The 25,055-nt window shown below is 39.6% G+C and overlaps 2 protein-coding genes across 2 annotated transcripts in view; both read right to left on the reverse strand.

The window, feature by feature from the left end:
* The window catches only part of LOC134848149 (sister chromatid cohesion protein PDS5 homolog A-B-like), a 350,720-nt gene extending 333,612 nt beyond the window's left edge, over positions 1–17,108 (reverse strand). Inside the window, exon 1 of the mRNA XM_063865508.1 lies at positions 17,099–17,108. The gene's annotated coding sequence lies outside the window, so the exon portion shown is untranslated. The remainder of the gene's footprint in view (positions 1–17,098) is intronic.
* Positions 14,548–25,055, reverse strand: part of LOC134848152 (uncharacterized) — a 44,034-nt gene continuing 33,526 nt past the window's right edge. Inside the window, exons 3-4 of the mRNA XM_063865511.1 lie at positions 21,179–21,325; positions 14,548–14,939 (exon numbers count right to left, since the gene is read on the reverse strand). Of these exons, the coding sequence (XP_063721581.1) occupies positions 14,718–14,939; positions 21,179–21,325 (369 nt within the window). The 3' untranslated portion in view covers positions 14,548–14,717. The remainder of the gene's footprint in view (positions 14,940–21,178; positions 21,326–25,055) is intronic.

Genomic DNA, 25,055 nt, shown 5'->3' on the forward strand with positions numbered 1-25,055 from the left:
CGTGGCGGGACTGCTGGAGCCTCTGAGAAGCGGAGAGCTTACAACAAAGAAGATCTGGGAGGCGATTCAGACGCTGTTTGCAGCAATGAATGAAGTGCAGGAACTGGTGGTATCCCCGTTGGGATCGAAGACGAGAGTGGTATTCGCGTCATCACCGGGTTACGCGATTATGCCACCTGCTTTACAATTCGTTTACAATTGCAGACGGAAATGGATGGCGGATGCTCATGGCAGCCCCAAATCGTGAGCTAGAACCGGTGAACTTGAGACTCTTGAAGTCGGAAGTGGCGGCGACGTGGGCGGATGTGTCCCACGTTCTAAGAGGCTTTTACGAGCTTGCGGATATCCTAATTGTCTTGGACGAGGTCCTTTGTCTTGAGGTGTCGAACCTCGCCCGACAACTGAAGTTCAACCCGGAAGTGGGGGATGACCATCCAGTGATGACCATCCACTTCAACCCGGAAGTGGGGGATAACTCATCTGACAGCCAGCCTGTGGTTCCGGAGTATGGAGCCGACGATCACGAGTTCCACTAGCAAGAGGAGCTGGCCAAACAACGAGAGAAAAATGTGGTGGCAGCCGAAAAACAAGTGGAATCGATGGTATACCGTCTAACACAAGAGCGATGAAGATGGCCGTTCCTGACCCCGAGACTTGAGAATGTGACGGACAAGACGAGAGAGAGAGAGAGAGAGAGAGAGTGCTCCACCACTAGTGAAGCAGATATGGGAGTTTCTGGAGAACAGCTGGAAGTGGCAGAGGGAGAGATGACAGTGGTGCGTTTCGTCACGGCTGCAAACGAAGTGACGTGACTATTGGAGGCTTCTGGGGAGAGCACGCGAAAGGCGAACTGAGGACCCGCAGGCCACACGAGATCGTGAGATTCTTGAGTCCTTGTTGGGAGAAGGAATACCTGGACAAGGTGTTCTACGCGGGGAACGCGATCTTCGAGGCGTTCGTGCCGATCAACCTCCTACTGGCCTTGTAATTGGCATACCCAGGTACCTGTTCAACCTGGGCCCAGCATATATGTTCAGCTGAGGTGTGGAAACTCTCCGAATTGATGGATACTTGACTCTAATACTCCTGACAAATGGGGAGCTGACTACATTTCATCGACTGATGAAGTATGGGGAACCCCTGTCGGTGAGGAAGGCCCACCCTAGTCCGGATACGTATTCCTGCAAATGCGCTGCTGGGCTGAAGACGCTGCTAGTGGAGTATCTCCTGATGCGGAACAGGCATTTGACAGGCGAAGAGAGAAGCGCAAAGACGAAAGAAGAGGTGAGGGAGGCGAATGGAGGAATGGCCATGAGATCTGATCCCGTGGGGACGATCAGGGGATTAGGAGAGGTGGTGACCTGTGTTTATGGGCCAGCCGTGACGTACGCTTTCCCGGATCCGCTTGTGGCAGCGTACCGACATTCGGTGGTTCATGTGAGCCTGATCAGCATTCTGGATGAGACGGCACTGAACTGGTGTCGACAAGAAGAATTGAGAGCGCAAATGAGTGAGACAGTGCTCTTCGGGAAGATAAAGGACCCAGAACTAATAGTGCTCAACTTCAGGGGTCAACTGCAATGCAGGATGGGGGGAAAACGAGAAGGTCCCATCGAAGTCTATCCAAAATTCTGGAACTTGAATTCAACAGCAAAAGACACGAGGGAAGTCTTGAGGATCCCAGCCTGGACGAAGTGCTTTGAGTATACGAAGAGGGAGCTGGAGACAATTCTTGAGCGGGCGTGTTGCCCGTCGCGATTCCTGAGTTCCCGACTGTGAGGCGGATGACGCTGGGGATGAATAGCCCCATGGTAGTCTCTTCCCTACACGCAAGAGCGATAGTGGAGCAGCAGCAAAAGGAATTCACGGAAAGCTGGGACCCCTTGTTCATCGGGTAATCGACAGCGATTCACTTCCACACCTGTGAAACCAGGATAAATTTGTGGACCACGCAAGAAAAGAAGATGCGGGGTTCGATGCCTACAAAGTACGCGGATCTGGAAGTGCTGAAAACTCTTGAAAAGGCGGGGCTCGAAAGCAAGCTGCCCATCTATGATGACGGGAGGATGATCGTAGAGGAAGGTCACCTAGCCCTGAAGTACGAAATGAAATTTGGCACGAGAAAACATCGGGCACCTTATGGATTACAAGAAGTAGAGCTGCAGCAGGAGGGACGGAAGTTGGACGCGGCAGGAGTTCTATACGTGCCCCTGACTGAGTATAAGACGGCAGATCCGACGACACCTTCACCCTGTCTGTGGGAACCCCAGTAGAAGACAGAAAGAACCTTCCAGTGGAAAACAGGTTCACTGCTGTGCTAGAGAGGGACCAGCCGGAGTCAGGAGAAGGGTTTAGCATGGACGAGACTCTCAGCGAAGCTGAAGAGGAATTGGAGATGGGAAATACGCCAGACGGAGGGGCAACGAACAGGGAGTTTAGCCCCGGCACCACACGTGAGCTATTACAAGAACTGAGTGGGGACGACTGGGCGAACACGGCCAACCCACCTTTGGGATCTCCCCGGAAGAATCTTGAGTTGCCACTAACGAGTGAACCATCCAAAATGGGATTGGTGCTCCTAACTGATGAAGCAAGGGAAGAGAACACAATTGAGGGCAACAAAGACATGGACGAGGAAGCGTGGCGAAGTTTTCTGGACGAATTCAACCAGAGGGTGGAAAACAGAGTGCGTGGAGTAGATGACTTCAAGGAATAGCTGCGGAGCACGGTGGTGAAGTTTGGAGAGCCACTCCTGATGAGCACTGGACTGAACGAGAAAGGAAGAGAATGGCTGCTCGAGAAGATGATTGGCCTAAGGAAGCAGAAGCAGGACGCCGGGGCCAACCCATGTGAAGATAGCTTTACTCTGAACAAAAAACTGATGATAAAAAAATAAGTACTGAGATAGATGATAAAAGTAAGACTAGTAATTTGATTTAAAAAACTAATATTCTAAGGGCTAGAGAAGGGGGAGGCAAGAGTCGGAAAAGAGGAACTTGGAGAAAAAAGTGGAGTCAGTGATAGTTGTGACAACGCCCCCGAATAAGGGAAAATGGTCTAGGAAAAGGAAACGGGAGACAGAGGAAGCGATTCCTTCGGCGGATGCGGTTTCGGAGAAAAATCTTAAAGAGACAGCTCCCATGATTCTAGCGCGAGGGAAAACAGCGGCCTACAAGAGCGGCTCAGCACCCAGGAGGCTAACCGAAATGATACGGGAAATGGAAGCCCCGATGACTCCGGGAACGGAGAATTTCAAACCCCAGAAGACAAACGTGAAAAGGTGTTCGACGAGTGGACATACGTGGGAAGTGGACATCCGTATGGAGTGGCTTTCGACGCAACACCAGGCTATTGGGAAGCAAGTGACGTGCAATCCTCTCGAGAGGAATGCGACGAGAAACACCGCTCGGCTATGGTGGATGGCTCTGGAGAACGACGAAAGAATTGGAGAGTCGCCTGAAGGAGCTTGATCGAGGAGTGTCCCGCAAGCGGCGACATTGGGCTACCCAGCAGAAGGCCGAAGTTAACAAGCTAGAGTTGGGAAACCAGTTGGGACGGTCTTGGGTGAACTTATTGCTTGAGTACTTTGAAGATGCGATGAGAGCACCTTCATCAGCATTGCCTTTGATGGCTAATCCTTTTGTCCGAAGTTGATTGAGTGGCGTTAGAGGCATTGACTTCGCACGACAAACTTAAACTGGGCGGAAAGAGTCTTCAGGTGTACCAAATGCTGGTGCAACATATTGCTCGAGACAACTCGGGATTAAGCCTAGCGAGAAGAAAAGATGCCACTTGTTTCTTGAGGTGGACCATATCAGTGATAACCGACACTACTGTGCAAATGTGCCAACAAAAAGCGAAGGGAAGTAAAACCATGGGAAGGAGAGTCTCCACTGTTATCCTGAACGTATACCAGAGTGATGAAATCGAAAAAATAGAGAGAGCTCGAGGCAGTCTCTAGAGAGCCATGGGAAACTGGATGAAATACGGAGGTTCTAAAACAAGAAATTCGAGGAGGGGCATGACGTACTTCGTAACTTGACCCGAGCAGAAGAATATGCGAAACCCACAAAATGTGGAGAATATCAAAATGTGTCTGGAGCAATGGGAATAGCTTAAAACCCTTTCTTCGATTCGGAGGCCGAAAATGCCTACATCAATTTTGAGGTGGCAGAATTGTTGAAGTTCGGGACGGAGAAAATCATCGAGGTCGATCCGACAGAAAAGTAAAGGCCAAGCCTAGGTGTGTTATGCGAGAAATTGTCAAGGTGATCAGCGTGCCGCGCTCGAACAAGAGGGTGGAACTAAAGATGGGAAATGGAAACGACATGTTGGTCACGAATTTGTGGATTGTTTGGAAGTTGATGAGACCCTCTTGGTGCCCTCACCCACAAGCGAGTTTGATTGAAGAAATCTAGGAGCGAGTGGGATTGTCATCAGCGAAGGATGAAGATTTAGGAAATCTGAACGTGGTGCACCAACTAATCTTACTTCAACGAAAGGAATCGAAGGAAATGACGAGCGAACAAGAAAAGCTAGTGAAGAAGATGGAACCGGGTAGTTATCTGGCCTGGTGTGTGGAGGTGGAGAACATTCCTGTGATGGACGATCCTGCGTCAGAATACAATCGTTTCAGAAGGAAGACCTAGCCACGTGGTTTAGTGACATCACGGAGAAGGAGAAAAGTGAGGTGCAGATAGTGGCTGAATGCTATACGAGCACCACGGTGAACATAGCGACGGCGTTGGGGTTCTTCTCGAGGATGTGCAGCTTGCAATCACTGGAGATGCTAGAAACCGAACACCAATTAGTGACGGCGTTGAGCGTGGAGTCATGGCCTGGTGTGTTTCAGGGGGTCCAAAAGCACATCAGAGGATGGAAGATCGGTCTTGAGGCGGAGATGGGATTTCCCGTGAGTGAAGCCTTCTGTTTGCCAACGAATGCAAAATCTCTAGTGGGATTACCCATTACATATGGCGATGGTGGAAGCATCGAGTCAGAGGGTGTTAATTGAAAAAGCCTTCTCGATACCCAAGTGTGAACGCCTGGCTCGCATGTCGCATCACTCACAGCGACTGTTTAGGAAAATCCTGCGAGCTGTGCCGGAGGACCAAAGAGAAAACTTGAGTGAGATCTAGGGGGAGGAACTCTTGAGCTTAGAAAACGAAAATACCAGTGATTTCGTGAGACAAAACACGATCGGGAAAGCGATGAATAGTGCCCCAGCTATGGAAGGGAATGACGTAACACATGAGAAGATGATGAAATCTGTGCCTCTGTTGGAAGCTTCGGGAGAACGCAACCTCCGGAGTATCAACCTGACACATGGGGAATGCCCATGCCATTGCCTGGCGCAGACAGTGTGGTACCCGGAGCATTCGAACCTCTGCTTGATATGGGACGTGGAAGAAATTTGGTCAGTCGGCTCACCTGATCATCAGCAGAAGGTCACCCTTTTCGTGGTGAGCCCGATGCTGGCGTTGCGATGGATCGAAGAAAATGTGACGAAATATCGAGAGTCGAGGGCACCAACAGCGAAATCAATACGCGCCATTGATTACAACCGGAGGCTTGAGTTGTTTGAGACTGCGTGCAAAGTTTTTTCTATACCTATGGAGGTGACGCACGTGTGGAGTCGCATAAGGTTCTTCCCCTGGTTTTGAGCTACGTTGACGTATTGGTTATAAATGGTGACGGAGGATCACATGAAGAAATATCAGAAGGAGTATCGACAGTTCCTGGCCGAGATAGGACCGGAAGCTTTCAAGAGACCCTTGTTAACCCGTCGTAATGCGATAACCACGGGTTGGAAAAGAGTTGATAGAGTGTCTCGAGATAACATCAAAGCGAGGGAATCGATATTGGAGGAGGACTTGGCGAAAAACGTGAGCTTGAGTTTGCACAATTCCTTTTGCTTGAATAGGGAATCTAAGGTGAAAGGTCTGCCAAATCAGGCGAAAAGACTACAAGAGCAAAGGTAGTGGATGCGGTCCTACGAACAGCTGAAGGCATGGGAAGAGATCGTAATCAGTTCCGATGAGGGAGAAGAACTCGCAAGGCAGATTACGATGTCGAATATGTCAGGACCCAGTGCCTCGAAGACAAGGAGCGCAAACTGAAGAGGGTGTTCAGGGATTGGTTCTTGAGTCGTGAGTGGTACGAAGAAAAAGAGGCTCGAGTGTAAATTCGGATGAAATCTGAGGGCACGCAAAAGAAATTTTCATAAAAAATTATTGTTACTAGTTTATTAAACCTACTATATAAATCAAAATGCTGGATGACAATTTTCTGAATGGTTAGAACAAAAGAAATTTTAATCATTAGCTTAAAAAGCGGGAATTCAAGGTACAGGTGAATAGAGATTTTGATCGCTGTTTAGCGATAATGTGACAATTTTGCATGGTTGTGAATTTTGGGGGGTAGATGAAGTTGAATCTGCTGCAAACTTCTGTAAATGACCACTGGAACTGTATCTTGAGACGCACTCAACATTCTGGGGGCTCACTGACAGACGACGACAAGCGACGAGGACATCGATCTTGAGTCCGGGGAGTATGTGCCAGTCGGTCATATTTGGAAGTTCGACCTTGAGAAAAACGTTTAGTCTTGATTTTAGGTAGGTCGTGCTTAAGTTACTCGCGACATTTGAAAATATCAGAAAAATATGATCAGAAGATTCGAACTACAATCGCGGGAAAGTACTCAAAATAGCATCGGGAAATTGCTATTCGCAATTTCCGATACTTATTTCGAACGATAGTAGAGCTGTCATATTCGTGGCAGAAGACAGAAAATAATCGCGAGTGAAAGGAAAGTAAAATTCAAGTGGACCAGAGTGAACCGTCGGGGGAAAGGTGGACTACCGAAGTCTCCCAATGGTCCAGATCCAAAATTTATTTCTTGAGCTAACCCTTATTCATTACAAAATTCTCGAGTTAAACTTAATTAACCATCATTTCTAGAGTTGCTTTATAGTATAGTTACTCAATTCTAGAGGTCATGTCGGTATGTGAGTACCAAATTTAAATTTCTTGAGTGTGTTTTATATTGTTATGTTGAGTTAGGGAGAGTTTTTAGGTTGATCCATCTGAAATGCATCAAAGGTTCACTATCTAATCAAAACTAACTATACATAAGAATCCGACCCTGTTTTTAACGGCGTTCGTGTATTTTAGGTATTTCGATACCTAAGCATGGGGGCGTTCTTATTTTCTAGAGTGGGGGGTATTTTGGTACTGACCTTTAAGCTGTAAAAAGGGCTTTAGTCTCAAATCGCAAGTGAACCGAATTGGCTCCGACCGCTTGAGGTAGAAAAACACAAGAGATAGTGTCCCTGACTCTTGAGCCAATGGTTATAGGGCCTATTTTTCTTTAATCTCATATGTGACTTAAGAAGGCGACTGTTACACTGTACCACAATCCTGCAAACGCCGTCCCTCCGCCGGGTTCTCTTTACGGTGCTCCTCGAAATTAGAACCGTTTGACTATCATAAGTGCTGTTGAATCCACATCAGGTAAGCTTATAAACCAATTTAGGCCTTTTCAAAACCAAAAGGGCTTCTCAGGGAAGGCAGGCATGTTTTTACTTTCCATGTAATGAGAATAAATTGATTTGTTATTTGCCGCACTTTAGATGCCAGCAATTGCGATGGATTTGCTCGCTATTGTAACATTAGAATAGGAGGTGTGTCTTGCCGTTTTGGTGCACTGCCAAAACTTTTTTTCCTTCGAAATCCTATTTAATGATCGTAAACTTATTCTATTTCGCCATTTTCCAAGATTTAAATTTTCAACCGAAAACTTTGATTACCACGCGATTTCTCGTTGACTTTCTGTGCCAGTCGATCAAATTTCGAAACTTGATCTTGATTTTGAGGGAAAAGTGTAATTTTTGAAAAAATTGGATCGACCATGTCATACTCGCGTCAACTGAAAATCAGAAAATAATTTACCCAGAAGATCCGAATCAAAATTGCGAGAAAGTCGATCAAAATCATACCAGAGTGAAATTGTTATTCGCAATTATACCAAAATCATCAATCCGAGAAGAGCAGTCTTGTTCGTGGCAGAAAGTATCGCGAATTCCTACGAGAGAACCATCGCTGGGCAAGAAAGAATCTTGATTGGGCAGGCAGATGAAACAAGCTGCCCAATGGCTCAGAAAACTAGACTTCTTGAGTCAAAACTTTTTATTACCAAAAACTTTAGGTTGCTTTAATTATATTAATTACTAAAGTGTAGAGTCGCGCCACTATGTGATTACTGAATTTATTTTCTCGAGTGTATTTTACGCGATTATGTTGAGATAAGGCGGGTTTTAGGTTGATCCATCTGAAACGGATCAAAGGTCCACTGTTCCATTAAACTAATGGTATGCGTAAGCTTTTGAACCTGTTTTAAGCGGCATTCGCGTATTTTAGGTATTTAGAGAGCTATCTATGTGGACGTTCTTACTTCTAGAGTGGGGGTATTACGGTAGTGACCTTTAAGCAGTAACACGATTTTTTAGTCTCATGTCTTAAGCGAACAGAATTGGCTCCGACTGAATGAAGCATAAAAGCACAGGAGATAATGTCCCTGACCTTTGAGCCAATGTTTATTGGGCCTTTTTTTCTTAACCTCATTTAAGACATATGCGGAACACTCTTACATAGTGTTTTATGGCGCTCCTGGGTGTTTTACGACATCATGACTACGGAATTGAACCCACTTGACGCAGCTCCGGGCTACATGCAGGTGGTACGGTTCAACTGGAACGTGTCCACCTTCTGGTCGTACCGTGATAGCTTTTCAAGTAAACTTGTAAAAAAATTTCTCGGTGAGTTTTCTGATAGGACACCTAGCTAACCGAGTATGAGGGGCCACTAAAAGAGCAAAAAACAGGCAAAAGACGAAAAGCGAAACAAAAAAAACAAAAAAAGTGTTAGAAAAAGGAAGGAAAAACCATTAAAAAAATGAAAAAGGACAGTGACTTTGATTTCCAGATTAGGTGGATCAGACCTTTGTTTTTACTGATAGTACACTTATACTGTTTTACATTAAGACCAACCGTTTTGATCGAAATAGCGACTTATAGCAGGTGCCCAAATTCGGAGCGTTGAAAGGGTTCTCAGATAGCCTTGCAACTTTGGCGACTCACTAGGAGACTTCACAGGAAGAGGTGACCAGACGGATAGCAAAGTGGTTTGGAGGGCGCAAACTTGGGATCAGGAGAGGACGCTACTGGGAAGAGACGACCAGTAGGGCGACCAGAGCAAGGTGACAATTAGGGGGCATCATCGGGGTGTGCTGTTTGGTCAAACGGGTATCGTTAAAATTCGTTTTGTACAATAGGAGATAGGTATAAAGGTAAAAAAGCGGCACTCCACAGTTTTGAAGAAACGCTTTTACTTGAGCAGAGCTTAGAAACAGGTTCTACGGGCTTCTCTTGAGTGACTTAGCACCCATAGCGCTTAAGGTAACTTTTGGCTTAAGTTCGGGGCTAGATAGGTGAGAGGTTAGACAGAGGGGTCGGTGAAGATAGAGGGTGGTGGTTGGAAATTGTAAGAATGGGGGTCTTAGTACTGTAACTATACAATCGGCATCGTCGATTTAGTCACACTAGATTAACCAGAGACTAGATTGACCACTATAAAGACTCACAAAAAGAGTTGGAACGCGAAGGTACTCTATAGTAACTTCGAGTTAAGGTAGGTGATCCTCTGGCCGGACGAAAAGGTGGAACAAAGCAAGCAGCAAGTCGACGTATCTGTAGCCAAACATGTGAAGGAAAAAAACCATTCTTTGGCTGGACGGCGACGGACCAACCACTAGAAATACCATCAGATAACTTGAGCTCAACAACATTGACAGGGTGGTCGATAAATAATTTTGTCCAGGGAGTGGGGGTAGGAATTATCCACACCAAAAATTCGATGATACAGAAACTGAGTTAAACGAGAGAAACCTGTGGTCTGAAGGTGGAGCAGGAAGTAGTTGAGCCCACCATTGGAAGAAATTCAAGACCAAATTTGATACACCAGATGAGTATTCGGAGAACATCTTGATACGGACAGCGATTTCATCTGGTCAGACAGGACCAAGTCGATCTGCATAAAAGCAGATATGAGCTTCAACACCAGACTAGAGGCAGATTTCAAAATAGAATATCAAAATGCGGATTTCCTGTTCAGACAGAGACCTGGATTGGGAGGCCTGGCGGCGTTCCCACCGTCAGTTTCACAGGTTCCAGGCAAATACTTATGTTTTTTGGTGCCGAGGGTCAGTGAAAGGAATGTGGTGGATCCTGAAGATGTGATACTGGCCTTGACGCTACTAAGGGACTTTCTGGTAGAAAGGGGAGTAAAAAAGTCTTTATACCAGTTTACGATCCGAGTAGAGGCAGATTGCATCCCCGAGAGTTGTATGATATCCTGCCCGTGGTCTTCGCAGAAACGCAGATAGCAGTAAATCTAAACAAGAAACCTTACCTGAGCATTGCTTGAGTCTCGGGTGGATACACTTTTCTTGAGTTGAACTCTTGAGTCTTGAACATGGAAGGGAATTAGGACTTAAGTATGTCAGGTGAAATCTTAGGGAACAAAAAAAGATATTTCACCTACAAATTATTGTTATCTAATACACTACATCTATTTACATATCAATTTTTTTTCTATCATTTGGCATTTTTTTGACTGGAATGAACAGAAGAAAATTCAGAAAAATAGCTTATAAAGCTGAGATCCAGGGTGCAGTTGGATGAAGATTTTGATTGCTGTTTAGCTATAGACTGACAACTGAACATGGCTGTGAATTTTGGGGATGTAGATATGGTTGAATCTGCTGAAACTTCTGTTAATGACCACTGGTACTGTACCTTGAGACACCTTCATTATTCTGGAGACTCACTGACATGACGACGACGCGCGATGAGGACATCGATCTTGAGTCGGGGAGTATGTGCCAGTCAGCATATCTGGAAGTTTGACCTTGATTTTTGAAAATTTCGAATCTACCATGTCATTCTCAAGTTTCTCGCTACAACTGAAAATCAGAACTTTTTTTAATCAGAATATCCGAATCAGATTTGCGGTAAAGTAGATAAAAATCATACCAGAGTAAAATTGTTATTCGCAATTTTACCGAAATCATCAATTCGAGAAGAGTTGTCTTGTTCCTGACACAGAGCATCGCGATTTCCTCCAAGAGTTTAATCGCTGGGCAAGAGAAAAGCTTGATTGGGCAGGCAGACGAGTCAAGCTGGTCAATGGTTCAGAAAACTAAACTTCTTGAGTCAAAACTATTTATTACAGAAAATCTTCTAGAGTTGTTTAACTTATTTTAATTACTTATATCTAGAATCGCGTCACTATGTGGGTACTGAATTTAATTTCTTGAGTCTATTATAAACGATTATGTTGAGATAAGGCAGATTTTAGGTTGATCCATCTGAAAGGTTCACTGTTAAAAAACTAATGGTAAAAGTAAGCTTCGAACCTTGTTTTTAATGGCATTTGAGTGTTTTAGGTATTTAGAGACCTAGCCAAGGGGATGTTCTTATTTCTAGAATGGGGGGTATTTTGTTAGTGGCCTTTAAGCTGTAACACGATTTTGTAGTCCCACGTCTCATGCGAACCGATTTGGCTCCGACTGAATAAGGTATAAAACGCTATAAATGTGTAAACGCTATAACTGTGTCAAACCACAAATTGATTTCAATAACAACAAGGAAAGCTCCCATAGCTAGACGCACTTTCGATGCCAGCAATTGCGATGGATTTCCTCACTATTGTAACATTAGAATAGGATATGCGTCTTGCCGTTTTGGTGCACTGTCAAAACTTTTTTCCTTCGAAAATTCTACTTAGTGATTGTAAATTTACCCCATTTTGCGATTTTTCAAGATTTTGATTTTCAACCATACGTTTTGATTACCATGCAACGTCTCATTGAATTTCTTTCATGTTGACATACTCTGTTAAATCCATTGAACTGTTCTCTCAACCACGTTCCTCTTGTGTCTGTTCGTATTGTGTCACAGGGTTTTTGATACCAACCACATGTGACCTGTTTTCGTGAGTCCACGTTTGCTTTCAAAACCAAGGAGGTCAAGTTCCCCTGATTTTCTAATTTCTCATCAGTGAACGGTAAAATAGGGTCAAGCCACAAACTGATTTAATTAACAACAAGGAAAGTTCCCATAGCTAGGCTCAATTTTTTGTATATACCACAGATTTTTTGCTTCTAAAGTGAATTTGCTTACGACCAATTTTAACAAAATTTTTTCCTTGTCTTGGGTGTCACTTATAGAGGCCTGGTTTTTTTGGTCCACTTTTTTACTAATATATCAAAAGGGTTGCCTTAGTGGAAATTTTGTGTACAAACTTTTCACATCGAGAGAAACTATACTCTCATCGGTGTCCAATACAAAATTTTCCGGGACAGCCCTAGCCATCTGTGCGTTTATCTTAATGTTTACCTCAGCAGGCTGCACCCCTGTTCACGTCTACCTAGTGTAGTGAACATCACTGCTCTCATCCTTCTCGTTCATTGCAAGCATTTGTTTTTTGAGGTCTTTTTCAATTTCCATGACAACATTATCAATGAGAGTATTTTACTGACTAAATTTTTGTGACTGCAATAGCTCGTATAGTTTTGCCTTGTATGTGATTTTTTATTACACAAAAAGCTACACCCCTGTTAAACGGCACAAACAGAAAACCATTGTGCTTCAAATATTTTCTTTTTTTTTGTATTTATCTGAAGGTGTCTCTTTCACTCTTTAAGCATAAGCTTTGGCCGCCTCTTCAATCCCACTCAATTTTTCACCGGTACGTTATGCGAATAAGTAAAAAAATTATAAATTAAATTACATAAAGATATCAAAATATTTCAAACAAAAGGAAAGCTTCTAAAAGTGCCTTGAGGCTCACTTACTAGCTCACGAAAGGTGATTTTAAAATAATCCGACGAACTAAGCAAATAACGTCGAATCATGGGTCAAACGGGGTCGAATCATGGCTCGAATGGGATCGAATCATAGGTCAAACAGGGTCAAATCATAGGTCAAACATGTTTTTTTGGCTGAGACGGTCGAAACATTGCCAATTTGGTCGAGGCGGTCGAAACAAAACTGCCTTGCGACGAACACATTTTCCTTCCGTCGAGTAGGTAGAATCATAGCTGGCTTGCGCCGAACACTATTAAACACATTTTCCTCTGCTCTAGTCGGCCGAAACATAGCCAACTTCGGTCGAGTCGCTCGAAAGATAGTTGATTTCCTACGAACAGTCGAATACATTTTTCCTTTGCTCGAGTCGGTCGAAACATAGCCAATTTTGGTCGAGTTGGTCGAAACATAGCCATTTGTAGTCGATTCGGTCAAAACCGCCGTTTTTGCTCTAGTTAAGTCAAACACTTCAACCCAAGCTACACTTATCTACGATCTTTACGTTAGTGGCTCTTTCTATTATATTTTTCTGCTGCCCAGGCTGAGATTTTCGACAACTGATTTGACAAAAACGGTCAATTGGTGTTCGAGTTTCGTCGTAAGTTAGGACGGTTTGATTAATTCCCGATAAAATCGAAAAATGTCCGATAAAGTCGGACAAGGTCGAACAAAGTCGAACAATGTCTGGTAAAGTCGAACAAGGTCAAACAAAGTCGTGATAAGTCGAACAATGTCCGGTAAAGACGAAAACGGACATTATGCGACTCAAAAATTCGGAAACAGACATCGTTCGACCGTTTCCGTCGAATCATGAGTCGAGTACCTCGGCCCGCGACCTTTAAATAAACAAAAAGTGTTAGTAAAGAAGTGGATCACCGTATCTTTCAAAGTACAGCCGGATAGGATTTGATAAGATCATTCAAACCACTCTTAAATTGTGGATATTCAACATTCAGAGAATATCGGATCGGTTTGATATATACGGACAGTCTTTTTTTACACATTACATAGCGTGTGGAGGATTATTTTCAAAGAAACTCGAAATACCTTTCAAATTTTTTCACTTTGTTCAAACACTACTCCATAGACCTTAAAAAGCAGTCTGAACACCCAGGGCATTGCCCTGATAAAGTAGTCTTGTTAGATTTAGATTTGCATTCATTTTACACAGGCTCATACAGTTTTTGTTACATGTTTGAGGCCTACTGACAGGCACTCCATAACAGCTCGAAGACCAATCTGAACTACTGTTTTAGTGCAATAGATGCTGTAAATTGCGGCGACCATTTTTTAAGTTTTTTTTCTAAAATTTACAAAGTCTGTTAACTGTCTAACGAGTGTTATCTTGTTGGCTCACTTCATTACTTTACGGGAAATCTGACTGCAAAAGTAATTTATCTTCTTGGTAAGATGCGATCTACTGACAACCCATGAAGCTAATTGACTTCAAATTTTGTTTTATTTGTGATTTGTTTCTTCTAAACTGCCACCCGGTTCGAGGTGGTCCATTTATGTTTCGACTTTCTCGTCCAAAATTTGTTATGCTTCTGCTTTGAGCTCGACTTAAAATTGCTTCTGGACCACGAAATTAAAGAAATTGCTTGAATTTCATCCTCTGATTTGGAAGTTTTGCTGGTTTCAATTTCAAGCGTACGCTTATAAACTAGCGAATCTTACCAATCAATCTTCTTTTTGAGCAAAGACCTTTTTGCATGTATAGTAGTGAATGGGGAAAGATGATAAAAGTGAAACGGATGGAAACTACAGACTACTTCATGTCTTTAGAAGTTCAATTGCTGTCTTGACTGACAGTTTTGATGAACTCTCGAATCTTTATTTTCCCCACTGCCGAACGTCTGTCATTACCCACTGCCAGTGACTCACTGCCCCCCTCTTTCTCCTTCTCCTTCTTCTCCCCCTCCCCCGGTGGTCCCTTTGCTCCATCACTTGTTGGCTGTGCACCCCCTTCTGTGTCTTCGGTCGGGGGCTGGCCGCTGTTCTTCCTCTTGACCTTAGAACCAAAAATATAAAATGGGAACAAACTCGCTTTTCTTTCCGAATTCAGCCAAGAAGTCAAACAAGACATGGATATGATCACAAAAGAAATTAGGAAGGCGTTGATAAGGTTTTGATCATCGCGGCTGGCCCGAACACTATTATACTATTTTCTTAGTATTTTATTTAAAAATAAGTTATTACTTTAGGGTTGAAACATGTATGCTTTAACTTCAAGAGAGTTTTCCAACTACTGCAAGGGAACTAAAAAAACAATAGTTATGAGGCTATCAAAACAACTTCAGTTGGGGGAATTATCCTAACATTTTGCTAATTTTTTCTTATATCTATCGTCTGCTTTTTGTTAACAGAGGCTGTTCTTTAAATCTACAAAAAATAATCATAATCTTTTATTTAAAAAAATATTCATTTTTCCCCCTAACAGCTTTTGATTTGTTCTTTATATAGTGAAATTTTCGTTTCTTCTTAGCTCTAAAAATTATTTCTTTTTCCAAGTTTTACAAGAGCAGTTGTTTTGATTTTTTGTATTTTCAACAAGGACTTTTTTGATCTACAAATTATTATTATTTTTTATAAATCCTAAGAAAGAACTCTTCATGTAAATTGCAAAATGGTTGTTTCTCAAATTTACAACTGAAAACTATTGCTTACATAGTAAAATGGTCGTTTTACAATTTTCCAAGACAAGTAATCTTTGCTGTTGATGTTCATTTAAAGGAAACTTCAAAAAAACTTGCTCCATAGATCTTTAAAAAACTCTATATTTCACAAATGGCAGCTTCATAGTAATACAACAAATGATAACCTGTTTTTAACTTTAGAAAAAAATGCTTGTATGCCAATAAATCGTGCCATTCAGTAATTCGCGATTCCTTGCGGTTCCCAAGCTATAAAAATGTAACTATCAATCAAGCCCACGAATAATAGAAAAACGTACCACTTCCAAAGTTAAAGTTCTTTCCCCATTCAGTTGTAGAAAAAAAAGTGGCTAGTATCCGCTTCTTTTTTCAACCGCTGAATGTGGGAAGGAACTTTGCCTGTTTTACGTTTTTTTTTACTAGCCACAAGTCAAGCACCGCAATGTATCATCAGAATGGTTTGAATGATATATCATATTACAGCCCTTATTGTCGTGATTTAAGCTTTCACAGTGTCTTCTCAGTGTCGAGAAAATAGAGTTTTTATACTGCTTTTTTAACTTCATCTCGATGGAATAAAACAAGCAGCGAGTAACTGTTATAATACGAAATGTCTTCCAAAAAGCCTTCGTCAAAAACTTACTTTTATTCCAGACAAAAAATAAAGCTTCATGTAGCGCTTGCTAGGCATAAAAAACCTCTTTACAAATTAAGAAAAAAATAAGAAAATTACCGGATAACAGAAAGACAACTGAAATCAATTAGGCCTAATTTATTCAATTTCTAAGCTTTAGTCTATTTTCAGATCTTATCATGCCCCAAAAAATACAATTTGAAGAAGAAACTGCTCGCGGTACTTGTTCCGACCATTGAAAAAGGGGAGGAACTTAGTATTCGGGTGTGTTTTAGGTTTTTGATAGGTTTTTTAGTTTCTTTGATTTCCAGGCAAAATCTCAGGTATCCAAATAATCATTGGACTGGGTTGAGTGATATATCAGATTAAATCACTTTCAGTCGTGATTCGAACCACATTTAAAAAAATTCCAAACTTTCCCGTTGTCGAGAAAAACTGGTCTGAAGCTTTGATTGGTCGTCTTACTTTGAGCAAGTAAATCCAGTGAGCAGGCTTATTTTTGCTCAAATTTAGCTGTTTAAAATAGCTTATTTATGCTGGATTTTAGTTTTAGTCTCGTAAAGTCTTCAAAAAATGTTGTCCAATTTGCCTATTTTACTATGACTGCCGAATATCCCCAACTTTTAGTTTTTCGTTAAGATACTTTTATCACACCACTCAGAAAAAATGACACTAATTTCGAAATTTCCTTTTTGTGTTTGTGCTTTTAAAGTCTATGGTCAGAACATTCTGTTCTACTTCCACAGTAACCGGCTATCCTTTATTGTTTATTTTGATTTCTAGAAAAAGTTTTAACAATTTTTCTCTCCATAAATTTTGATCCTAACTGTTTTTCATCTCTTTGAAAGGACGTTCTTTGAAGGTTTCCAAATGGTTATTCCCATTTAATAAGCCGCTTTAAGGTAATTTTATGAATGATAAATCTACCAAACTCAACCAAAAAATACATCGAAGCTTAGCAAGAGTTCGCATTTTCTAAATTCTGAAAATTAAGGCATTTTTGCAGATCTAGGAGCAGTGTTTTTTCATATATTTTTTTGAATGGTAGCTCAATGTAATTGTAGTGAAAAAAAACGCTCTTTAAAATATTTACTTTTCGATTGTATGCCTAGTTAAGTCAGATAAAAAACCTCGGTCATGGTGGATCTTCCTGGTCTAATATGCTGTTAATGTAATCAACTCTGATGTCTCCCCCAGACAGCAGAATGAAATTAAATTGATTAAAATCCATTCTTTTCCCAAGCATCAAGTTCATTATAAAGCTTTTTGAATTCGATTTTGTTGATTTTATATCACTTATAACGGATTATGATACAAAGAGAAACAATCGCAGACTGATTTTTCGTCCCTTTGTTGTTTCGCGTCTTTTCACAAAGTCCCCGAAATGTCTGAATGATTTTATATAGCATTTGATACTTTTTCATGAGCTACTGAGTTAGTCTGATGGCCTCAAATGAAAACGTCGGTTTCATAGAAAAGATATTAAAAATTCAGTTCTACAATATCCAAATGGATCTTCTCAAATGGATTACTGCATGTAATTGTGATATCCTGACTTGTAACCTGGAAAAAAAAATTAGGCATTTTTCATAGTAAAAGAAAATTAGACAGACTCTGCAGCAATTTTATTCAAAATATTAAAAGAATACTCTAACTTTTAAAATTCTATTCACGTGGAGGCGCTTATAAACTTCAAAAAATGGTTAGTGGAGAAAATTTGAGTTTTTTTGGTCAAATGAAAGATAATTGCCCCATTATCAGCCGGCTCACTCGCTTTATTCCCTCCAAATTAGACTGCACACTGAGACATTTTTGAGAAAGTTTTATACTGGTTCGTCGTAAGCACACTTTAGTTTCATCATAAGGATATGCACTTGCCTCATTTATGATTGTTTGTGCTACCGAATTTTGCATTTAGAAATTTAAGGAAAAAGCACTAAAACACTAAAACACACCCCAAGACAAAGTTTTTTCCTTTTTGAGTGGTCGTAACAATGAAATTTTTACGCATAAGATGAACTTTGCTGTTTTTAGTCAGCTTTGTTCTGCCAAGAGTTTTTTCCTGCTTTAAACAACGTTCGGCTTCTTTAGTAGAGATTCGAAAATAGTTCTTCCATTTCTTTTCATTTTAAGCAAAGTTTTTTGATGTTGTTTATAAATTTATTGAGAGATATTTTGTATGCTACATCTTTAAGTTCTCCTCAAAAGCACTAAGACAACAATTTTTTTTTAATTTGAAAAAAAAACGATTTTTTGTTGATATTTTTAAAGAGGCACCTGTTTTTGCTGTGAATTTTGCTTGAACTTTTGACCTTTAACAAATCTTTGCTATGTAAAATTCTTCATTTTATTTCTTCTCCATTTTTAACAAGCATTCGCTGATATAAATTTCTCTGATTCGACTTTTTTTGGAAGTTTTCGTTTGTTTTGGGTATTGTTTTTCGTAGAATGCTAAGAAAAAACGTATATTTAAAAATGTACGAATGGTTTGTTTTTCAAAATTTTATGAATTGTTTTTATTTCTAATTTCTTGTCCTTTTCTAAATTTTGTGATAGATAATATTGCCGTAATCATAGAAAGATAAATTTTTCAAAATAAAATGAACCTTTTCTAGTTTGTGAAACGGTAGTTTTCTGTTCCGACCTCTGGAAATGGGAGAAAATTTGTCTTCAAGTGTGTTTTTACATCTACTCTTTTAAAAAACTTTCCGCACAAAATCAGGTACCACAAATAATCATAATTATATGTTAGTATTATAAGTAATTTCAAACCTCTTTCGATGGTTATTCAAACTTTACAAATAACAATTATGATTTTTTGATTTTAGTCAAAATTCGAGCAAATAAATTGAGCAAGAAGACTTAGAACCTTGATAAGTTTACTACTAAGATTTTTTTTGATAGATATTTTAAGTTTTTTTTTGATATTTTGAAATAAAATATACTGAATTGCCAAATCTCCTAATACTTACTACACTCAGGCAAAGTGGTTTTCGCATCACCTCCGATACAGAAAAGAAGGACTAGGATTACCAGCAAAAGAAAAGACATCAAAATAAGAATATAAAACCTTCAAAAATTTGTTTTTTTTTGTCAAAAAAGTTACAAAAATTGCAAATTGCAAAAAGACCAAAACTTTCTGTAACAATCTCACATACACCATTAGAAATTTTACAAAGAAGTTTCCAATTGCTAAAAAAAACCGAATTTTTCAGCGGAACCTAGAAACTAGCCGACACGAAAGACTAAAACTAAGCAAAATTTTTTGGAACTCAAATTTGAAGAAAAATGCCCAAATTTTAGTCAAATTCGGTGCTGCGGCAACTAAATCGACAAAAAAGCAGACAAACAGAAGTCCTACAACAATTTTTTTGGGCGGAAAAGTTTCCGCTTACAAATAAAACTGGTCTTGACCCGATTCGAACCAATGACTTTTGTGTGTCTAGACAAGTGCGTTAGCTCTTCGCCACGTGCTCAAATCAACATCTGACTATTGATTTCATATGAAGCAAAAATGAAATGGTTCAAGTGATTCTGCTAAACTAGTTGTTAACCCGACAAAAAGTCTCTGTGTGACAATTTCTGTTGACAATTTTTGATCATTATAATTAATAATTCCAATATCAGAGATTATTCAATAGACATAGTCAATTTATATAGTTGCGATCTGCAAGCACATCAAAAAGGCAAATAGGCCTAGTCGAGTCATGTCCTAATTAACACATGCCTTAATTAACAGCAGCGCTTTGCGAACACGACAAAAGGCTGCTTAATAAATTGCAATAAGAAAAAATAGAAATAAGCCTTGAATTAATTTAAAAAAGCGGCAACGCGTCGGATTCGAACCTACGAACTACTGCGACCTAAATATTCTGAGTCTCACACACTAACCACTCAGCCACGGATGCCTCATTATTCACAAACACAGGCCACAAATAGAGCAGAGAACAGATGCTATGCTATTTCCAATGCGACAGTGAAATTTGCATATAATATGAACACTTTCAATGAACACTTTTTTGAGGGTTAGGTTAGAAAAAAACGAAGGTTCGTACTAATATACTAGCGCTCGCAAGCTTGCTGGTGTAAACAGTACAATTTTAAACCCTTTAGGTTCCAAAAAGTTCAACTAACAGGTAATAAATTTATTTTCTTTGATTTTGATATTCTCAAGTTTTCGGGCAAATAAACGGCCTAAATATTTTGAGCGACCAATTTTTCCTTGGATAAAGCATTTTGCCGACAAAAATTATTTCAGATCAGTTAGTTAGTTCAAAATTTTTTTAAAACATATTCATACACTTGTGTATTTTTTTTTTAAGTATGTATACAGGGGCGGATTTAGGGGGGGGGGGGGGGACGGGGAGCGGATTTAGGGGGGGGGGCGGGGACGGGGAGCGCATTTAGGGGGGGCGGACACCTTCCTCCCCCTTTCAGGGATATTCCCACCTTTGGTACTATTCAGGAAATCCAATTTTGGCCGACCGACCTTAAAATTTTTCTAAAGGCGCCTTTGGCGCCAATATATATTAATTTTGAGGGGGGAGCACGCGCCGAAAAAAGGCGATTTTTTGGTCAAAATTTTCCAAAAAGTGCCTAAATACGCTTTTTAGACTATTTTTTCAAAATTTTGCCTCCGGCGCAGAAAGTTTGTCTAAAACAGGCCCTAAGCCGTGCTTAGGGAGAGCTCGAAAAATCAATTCGCTCGACCTAAAAAAAGAAGGTCGGAGAAATTTCCGAAATTTTTTTGAAAATTCGCCCCCCCCTCGAGAAAATCCTAGATCCGCCCCTGTATGTATGTATGTTTTTCCTTATGTATCTTTAAGATTGATAACTGTATCCGCAAAACCTACGAAGTCTGCAAAAAATTCAAGGAATGGTCATGTTTGGGGAGACGTAACCAACCTCGCTGTGTAAGTTGAATTCATGTGTTCTATTTGTTTCAATACACTTCTTTCTCACCTGAAAGTGTTGGAATATCTCCTCCACCTCCTCGAGGGCAATGACCTGTCCGAAATCATCCCCCATGCGTCTGTAGGCCTTCTCAAAGTCAGAGAAACACAGCTCATCAGCGGGTGACTTACCCCCGCGACACTGCGGCTTCAATATCTAAAACAAGAATGAGTCTTCTGCTGTAGATACTGTTTTTTGTAGCCAAGTACACACAATCGCTTCACTTTCATTTATCTTCACAGGTTTTTATCACATTTTTGCGGTTCAAAGAACAGTTCTTGACAAAATCTGAAATATTCTTTCCTCGAGTTCTGCTCTATGCTTCTCGACATTTTTGATTAACTTTGAAAAAGAATAAAACAAAACATGAGAGAGCTGCAAAAAAACTTCAGATCGCTAAGTTTTTATAATTTCAAATAACGGTTCAAAACGTTATTATGACGGTACAGTGCAAATCATTTAACGGTTCATAAAATCAAAAAACAATCTCAGCTACTAGAAATAGCAAAAAATATATTAATAATCATAATAATAATATAATAAATTGTTTGCAAATTAGATTCCATTCATTGTGAAAGTTACTACATTTACAACCAAACGAATTCTCATTGCGAGAACGCCGTGAAACTATGCAGCCCGTTTTCAGGCGCCTCTGATCCTACTATGACTTCTGTTATTTTTTAATATCGATAGTTAATCAAGAAATCAATTAAAAAAAGATTTAAAGATTTAATGAGCAAAAAAAATTGAAGCGAAAAAGGGGAAAACTTCAGCAGTATACCTACCCTTAACATGAAATTCTTTTTAAAATATTATTACTACTCAAAAATGAATTCAACCAAATGATAATTTCCAGGAATAAAATTGTCCGAAAACTCATGGTCGAAGATTTGTAATTGATATTTTGCGCAGCTCCGAATCTTAGTTTCAAAAATTGGGTAGTATTTTAGAACAAAGTTGAAAACTTTTCTAATTCTAATTTTTACCGAAGTTTTTTTTTACACTTTGATTGAACAGGTATCTGCCTAGTTAAAACTCTCTTATTCAAAATTGTATTCAAAATTTTCTCAGTTACAGCTTCCTGGTCAATGGCCAATATGCACTCTTATCTTAAAACCTTACATAGTAACTTTGAAATTTCGTAGATATGTAATTTCTTTATAAAGTTTATTTTCCGTTTTTGTCTCAGTTCTTCGATGCTTTCATGTCTTCTCTTAAAACAAATAATTTTTATAAGGCCATTTAATTTTAAGTTCGATTGTTTCTAATTTCGTCTTGTCTGTTGAAGCATAGGCCGAAACCCCATACCGTAAAATGGTTTTCACATAAGCGTTATATCCTTTCAGGAGTTGATCTTCACCTAACAATTTCCTCAGCCTGTAATACATCCCACAAAACCTCGACAATTTGTTTTCAATTTTTGTAATATGATCAGTAAAGGAAAGCTTAGAGTCAATTTAAACACCTAAGTATCAGAACGATTGTTTTTCTTTAATAATTATTCCAATTCTTTTTTACATCTGATTTTCCGCTGCTCTTCTTAGATATTATCATTATTTTTGTTTTATGTTTACTTAAGGTCAGCTTGCTTTTTCTAGCCAATTTTCTGTTTTGTCCAACGCTTCTTGGTGTTCACCTGTTTCTAGCTGTTGTTTTTATGACAGTGTCGTCTGCATATAAAATCAGATTATTTTCACTGTTTTCATTTAGCTCAATATCATTTATATAAATGATGAAAAAAGCGGGCCTGATATGGATCTCTGTGGTACTCCATAATTCACATTTTTAGTTTGAGAGCGTTTGGTATTATTGGCAACGTATTGTTGTCGGTTTATTAGATAAGATTTCAAAAGGTCCAAAACAGGTCACCGAAAAGCATCTGCGTCATATTTCTCCAGTAAAAAAATGTGGTCAACTGTACCAAAGGTTTTCTTAAGGTCAGTGCATGTGCACTGTGTTTTCGTGGTATTAAAGTTCCAATCTTGACGCTTTTCTTCTATTAGGGTTATCAGCCCATCAATTGTACTCCTTTTGAACTGAACGCAAACTGGCAATTTGGTTTGAATTGATACTTATTGAGATATTGGTTCATTCTGCTATAAATGACCCAGTCTAAAATTGGTAAAAGAGAAACTGGCCTGTAATTTAATGGGTCTAAATCATTGCCTTCTTCGAAAAGGTTTAATTTTGGCAATTATGAAACTGTTTATCCAAACATTTTTGTAAAATTTTGTCAAAACTGGGAGCAAAACTGGACATAATTTTTCCAAGTAATAGTGATTAAGTCCATAAGTATTCAAGCTAAACTTGGTTTCTAGCGATTCGATTTTGCTTGAAGTTTCACATTGCGTTATGTCAGCTAAAAACATTAAGTTCATTTGTTTTCTGACTCTTAATTCTCCGCCAATTTTTGTCCAACACTTGCAAAGAAGTCGTTGAATTCATCAAAATTTTTTAAACCGTTTTTTTTTTCGATGCAGAATTTTTCAATTCATTATAAACCCAAAGCTTCGAAGATTTTCTAATCGATGTTTTTCTGGTGAAAATGATTCAATGTTACTTCTGAGCTTTTCGTTCAACAATAAAAAAACTCATCGCAAATAAATTGGTTATTTTTTGTTTCAACATCAAATAAGTTTTCATATAAAGACTCATTTAGTTCTTTCAGAAAAGATTCCGATTCACATTTGTACCATGGTCAGGTTTTGGTAATGAAAAATTCATTTTTGCATGTTTGTTATGTTGCGTTTGAAATTACTCCATAATAATCAGTTACCGATGTTTTGAAGATGTTATTGTTTTTTTTTACATTGGATAAAAACAGATATATACACGTCTTACTGGCCTTTGTTTCTCTGGTTGCTTGTTTTCCTTTTTGTAGAAAAAGATCGTTTCCATTTAATATACTTATAAGTTCAGAGAGTCGTTTACTTTTTCTTAAAATATTAATGTTTAAGTCACCACAAAGTAAATGATGTGTAGATGGTGCTACTATAATATCATCCGAAACTTTTTGTGGTATAAGGAGTGACCGAGTTTTTGCCACGCTAGGAGGAATATAAACACACGTAAAATCTGTATTTTTTTAGTTTTTTATTTGTAATTTTGACGCTTAATAATTGAATGTTGTTACATCTTGTTCTCTTTATTGTTTCATAATTTCTTCCACATTTGGTATATACGCATACGCCTCCACCCCCACGCTTACGAGATTTTTCAATGAGAGGTTGATACTCTTTTGTTTTGAAAATTTTGAAATTCTGTTTTGGTGGAATACCAGGTTTCGGTTGAACATATAACGCTAGGCAAATAAGTTAGTTGAGTTAGGCTATCTTGAAATTCGTCTATGTTTTTTGGTATCGATCTAATGTTTTGCAAAAGAACCTGCTCAGTGGTATTCATGATATACTGCTTTGTGTGTCTTTGTTGATCTGAGATAGGAAAAACAAAAATGAAGGTTAAAAAATCACAAACTCCCTCAGTTGGCCTTAAAATTTTTACCTTCTACATCCCTATGTTTCATATGCTGTTCTGGTATGCAAGCAAAATCATTAATTTTGCTGTTTTCGAAACATGAAGTTTCTTGATTTGTCTTGTTTTCAATTGCAGTTCTTCACTGTAGAGACCTGACGTTTCCTCATTTATATCCAAGTTAAACAAAAAAAAAACAATAGAAATGAAGCTTAGGTAAACTTTAATTTCAAGATGAAAAATAAAAGTTTTCATTTAGTGTCAACTCTACGTTATCACAGAGCACACAAAAATTCACTCGCATAACAAGTCCATAAGCCCCTTTGTAGGCTTAGAGGTCGCTTTATCACAACCAACCTGGAGCGCTCGCGTTATCACAAGCAGGGCAAATGGAACTGACAGTCTGATTTCAATC

The sequence above is a fragment of the Symsagittifera roscoffensis genome, chromosome 6, assembly GCF_963678635.1.
Source record: "Symsagittifera roscoffensis chromosome 6, txSymRosc1.1, whole genome shotgun sequence".
NCBI classification, from domain to species: Eukaryota; Metazoa; Xenacoelomorpha; order Acoela; family Convolutidae; genus Symsagittifera; species Symsagittifera roscoffensis.